This window comes from Castor canadensis, chromosome 7 (genome assembly GCF_047511655.1).
Source record: "Castor canadensis chromosome 7, mCasCan1.hap1v2, whole genome shotgun sequence".
Classification (NCBI taxonomy): domain Eukaryota; kingdom Metazoa; phylum Chordata; class Mammalia; order Rodentia; family Castoridae; genus Castor; species Castor canadensis.
Genome location: NC_133392.1, coordinates 5,251,604 through 5,256,569, shown reverse-complemented (window position 1 = coordinate 5,256,569; position 4,966 = coordinate 5,251,604). Strand labels below are relative to the sequence as shown.

The following is a 4,966-nucleotide window of genomic DNA, read 5'->3' as shown; positions in this document are numbered from 1 at the left end:
CAAAGATGACTGCAAAGGGGTGTGCCATTTATTTTCCCATTTTAACTGAAGTCCTAAGGGAAGGGGCTGTAGGGTAGGACACTTAATCTGCATGCATTGTTTGAGTGGACATTGCCCTTTAGTCCTGCAGTGATTTCTTTTGTACCAGTCTCTGAAACAAGAGATGTTCAAGGAAATAATGTCATCCTTCTCAAGTCTTTAAACTCTAAGCTAAAATAATACTTTTGGCTCTTTTCAAGACCTCTGGCCATCCATGTCACAATGATGCAGTGTAGAGGAGTGAGCTTTTGAAGGGCATTCTTAATGGCAAACTTTAAAGGAAGTCAATTGCTGGTTGCTCAGTGACAATGCCTGTATGTTATTGTCCTTTTCCTACTTAACAAGAACAAAAGGCCACAGCCAGACCAACTAATCACACGAAATGGGACACAATGACATTTTTACTTGTGAACTTTTTTTTTCTGGTATAAAAGGGCCACCCAAGGAGGATCTGATGGTAAGTGGGAGGAATTTGGTGACAAGACCAACCATCTGCACGGATTTTGGAAAGTCCAAAATGATTAGGTAAAAATACTGCATTTTTTGCAAAGAGAAATGTTGACTTTTTATATGTTTGCTAACTTATACTTGCCTCTATGAGACTAAATCTAGGGGTTTTTTTTCCCTCTACTCTGCAGCTCACTGAAACTCAGTCTTCTCTTGCTTCTGTCACTCTCCACAATGCCTGTGTTTTGGTGTCATCCAGTTCTGTCTTCTAAGGTAAGGATTTCACCAATATTTTTAATGTTTGAATAGATGACTGGAATTGTGGAGTGTCTGAGTTCAAAATAATCTCAAGGAATATGTTACAGAGAAGTGATTTCCTTTATTGCTAGAGCTTTCAATGAAGAAAGGTATAAACAGATTAATGAAATCAGTAAAAGGAAAGATTTATAAGAAATAAGTAATATTGGCCTGTATTAAATTTGTTGTGAAATATTTAGGGTTGATCTCTTGAATCATAGGGAAATATTCATTTTGATGTAAAACGTTAAAGTTTTTTCCATGACAATTTATTTGTTCTACATTCATCAACTCATAATCACAGTGAATATTTAGCCATTAACATTATATAAAAAACATAAGGGTCATTTTTTGGAAATAGTGAATTTCCTTAATTTTATAAAATATAAGGGCTTTTTCCAGATGCAGAATATAGACAACATGTTAAATCCCAATGAAATACTACATAAAATATTAATTCATATATTTATTCAAGAGTATTGCTACACTTGCTAACTATATTCCTTGAACTGTTCATGACATTCAGAAAATGAATGACTTTTTTTAGGATATCTGATACTAGTTCTATATGATATTTCATTTGTTTTATGTCAACATTTTGCTTGACAATTTAAAATATCTTTGGTTGTTGATGGCATTGCAAACTTTTGCTTTTTTTGCTAAAAATTAACTTGTCACATTGTAATTACTGAGATCAATGCAACTTATGTAACCACTTTTAGGATAAAGAGATGTCACATAAATTGTAAATGATAAATCTGTATCCAACATAATGATTCAGTTATTTATATTATTTGTCCTCTCACTAATCCTTGCATCTGTCATTTTTCTATTTCCTGTTTACTTAATATAGCTTTTCTTTTGCCTGTTTTACTCCTCTGAGCATTCAACACTAATTTAGTCATTGATTCGATAAGATACCACATTGATCAAGTTGATGAGTCACAGTCCATAAATTGGTATATTTTCTCAGGTGGCCTCCTAATTACTTTCTCTTCTGTCCTCCAAAGGTTTTCTCATGACATTTTTGTTGAACAAGAGGCACTTGTCTGCAGCTCTTTCAAAATTAAGGCTGTTCTTTCTTCTAACGTACTTAGGAGACCTCCTTGCCCGTAACTGAAAGGCTTCTTCTTTCACTACATTTCCCACATTTCTGGTTTTGCACATGATGATTTTGTTCTCATTATAACGCACCATGTAGCAACAGTGAGGATGATACTTATGTCAAGTTGATTGTTTAGGATGAGTGATTAGGCAATTGAGTGACATAGGATTTTATAATTTTGTTTGCAATTTCATAAAGTCCGTTAGCCAGGCAAGAACACAATAGTATCCTATGAGTGGGTCTTCCCCGGTACAAAATGCCTTCAGATCAGCAAAGTGCATCAGAATCTTCTTCAGGGAGGGTTTGGAGATCTCAGAATCAGGACCCCATCTTTCTTTTGTAGTGTAATGGTGGCATCATGAGCATTTCTGAGAAGACCTGGATTGCTTCCCTTTAGGCAAGGACAAAAGACCCCTCCTGCTGGGGATTTAAAATAGATGGCATTTATCTATCATGTTTAGGAAAAAACACATGGTGGTGACTAATGAAGAGGATTTTTAAATTGGTTTTCCTATTTTCATAAACCAGTGTTTATGAAAGTGTCTTTGATTACTTCCAGATCAAAATAGGATAAACAATTCCTATTGACCCATGAGCCAATAGGAATTGTTTATGTGGGTACTCTGCCTGGTGGAGACAGACCTCCAAAGAGCACCCCACCACCAGAGCAAAGAATTCCCCAGAGGAAGCACTTTATGCATTCCAGCCCTATTTAATGACCCCCACATATAGTAACCTAGGGCCAAATTTATCTTCCTGCACCAAGACAGTAAAACGTGTAATTTTTACTTTGCAGTGTACCTCTTTATTTTTAATAAAATCATTCAACTCTTGCTCTATACAGTTGAGAAACTGGGCTTGGAGTCAGACTTGAATGACTTTACCCACAAGTCATGTCACTCGCTCATCTTAAACTGAACAATTAGTAGTGCCTGCTGCGTACAGCTGTTTTGCCAAACAATAAAAAGGTGGTACAAAGAGCATGTCACACAAGACATCAGTCATTGCTTTTACTGTTGATGAGGTTTGTATTAGCACTATGGCAGATTGTTGTGATTCTTCTGAAACTACACATCAGAGAAAACATGACAAGCGTTGATAATTCTGAGTCCCCTCCTCTCCTGTCAGCACTGTCTCTTGGATTTGCCAGCTGTGACAAAGGACCTGACTGTTGCCCTAGTGCTTGGTTTCTTCATCTATAAAACATGGAGCTGAACTGCAAGGGTCCTGAAACCTAGCTTGAGCTCCAAGGTTCCAGTCCTCTGTCTTCCACTACTCAACACCCTGACACTATCATACAGCATCCAGGCCTCAAGTCACAATGAGGACTCAAACTCCAGCCCTAGGTAACGATGTCAGGTTTCAGGTAGTAGGACTTCTTTCCAAAGAACCTCAGCTAGTAGCCTAGAACAGCACAATGAAAGCCCTGTGCTCCTGGGCGGGTTTTCTAAGTCAATTTTACAAAGCATTCCCAGGACTGATTACTGCCACCTGAAATATTCCTTATAAAATAACAGCAACAAGATTCCTGAGTGCAGTGCATGATTTAAGTGCTGAATAGCAGCAATTTCATAAGTAGTAGAAAAATTAGGCAAGTGAATATCACTCCAAATAATATTTTGTATCTAGGTAAATAAAGTATACGTTATGTTTTAGCAAAGTTTCTGCCCTTAAGAAGATTAGATATATTGGATTTATTGCCATAAGATTTTGAAAATTATGACTGTTGAAATAAACTTTTAACCTTAAAGCTGTGTTCTCTCCCTCTTCCCCCCTCTGAATCACCAGGTGTCTGGAAAATCTGATTACATTCTCATCCTACTGAACAGCTGTCCCTCCAGGCTGGATGGGAGCGAGGGACTCCAGTTTCTAACAGCACTTTTGGAGAAGTCGTCAGTGAAAAGATCCTTTCGTAATGGAGTTGGCACAGGGATGAAAAAAACTTCCTTTCGAAGAGCAAAATGATGAATAAGTGTGCAAAGGACTCTGGGAGTTAATCTCAAACTATGTAGGGTGTGACTGATGTGCTCAAAGTCCATTGTACCTTTACCACTAAGTGCTGGTTTCCTCTCAATCCTCAAATATCTCTCCTCTCCCAACTGGTTCAGAGTAAATTGAGTTTTAAAAAGTCTAAGCCTGTCTCAAACTTCCATTTGTATGAGAAAAAAACTATTGTGTGCTCAGTTAGTAACTTCCCCAGATAGGGATGGACACATTTGCTTTGATGTTTTGATCTTAAATTGGCCAGAACATCTGAGCGTTTTTGGTCATGACATTGGTGTGTTTTTTTTCCTGCCTATAATATTGTGATATCATGATATTGACTACCAAAATGTAGGTGGATATTACTTTTTCTTTTAAATACAATATTTCAAATGACTTAGCTGGGACAATTCTTTTGAGCTGTACTGTTTCCAGCTGTAAGAGAGTCTTGTGAAATTCACCAAAAGTTAATATGAATGATATAACTCTATCACTCTATCAATTGATACCTGCAACGAACATGAGCAGAACTCTTGAAAATAATCCTTGCTTCCCTTTTCTAATTCCAAACATACTTAAATATGGATCGATGTTATGTCTTGGAAATTTGTTACCTTTTTAAATCTTAAAACATGAGACACTGCCAGTGACAACAAGGATACCAGAGAGCTGTTGGTTGCTGGTGGGATGGTGGGTGGGGGGTCCTTTGGGAGCCCCATTCCTCAAAACTCTGTTGGTTGACAACCCACTGCTCCTCCCAGGGGCGGTCCTCCAGCCCTCCATGGAAATGCTGGACATTGTTGTTTTCAAAAGGATAATGCACATTGCTGGACGTGTTATTTGCAAAGCGTAATTGTGATAAGTGTGTTCATACACATTGGATTTTGAAACACGCAGAGGACGATCCCTGAAAGCTACATGGACTTCCCAGACCGGGCACTTCGGCAGCTGCAGGACACTGTCCTCTGTCATTGGCTTAGGATAGAGACACAGAGTCCTCAGAATGCGGTGCTCGTGGTGAGCAGGTCTCACGGTAGCCAGGCAGGTCTGCTTAATCAAATATATTCTACAAGCAAGGGTCTTCAGATATTATGT

General features: G+C 38.2%; 1 protein-coding gene across 1 annotated transcript; it reads left to right on the top strand.

Moving 5' to 3' along the window:
- Nucleotides 1-502: 502 nt before the first annotated feature.
- Nps (neuropeptide S) lies at nt 503-4,175 on the top strand. Its single transcript, XM_074077906.1, has 3 exons — nt 503-564; nt 678-759; nt 3,677-4,175. The coding sequence occupies exons 1-3, from the start codon at nt 557-559 to the stop codon at nt 3,851-3,853; spliced, it is 267 nt and encodes an 88-aa protein (XP_073934007.1). The 5' UTR covers nt 503-556; the 3' UTR covers nt 3,854-4,175.
- Nucleotides 4,176-4,966: the final 791 nt, after the last annotated feature.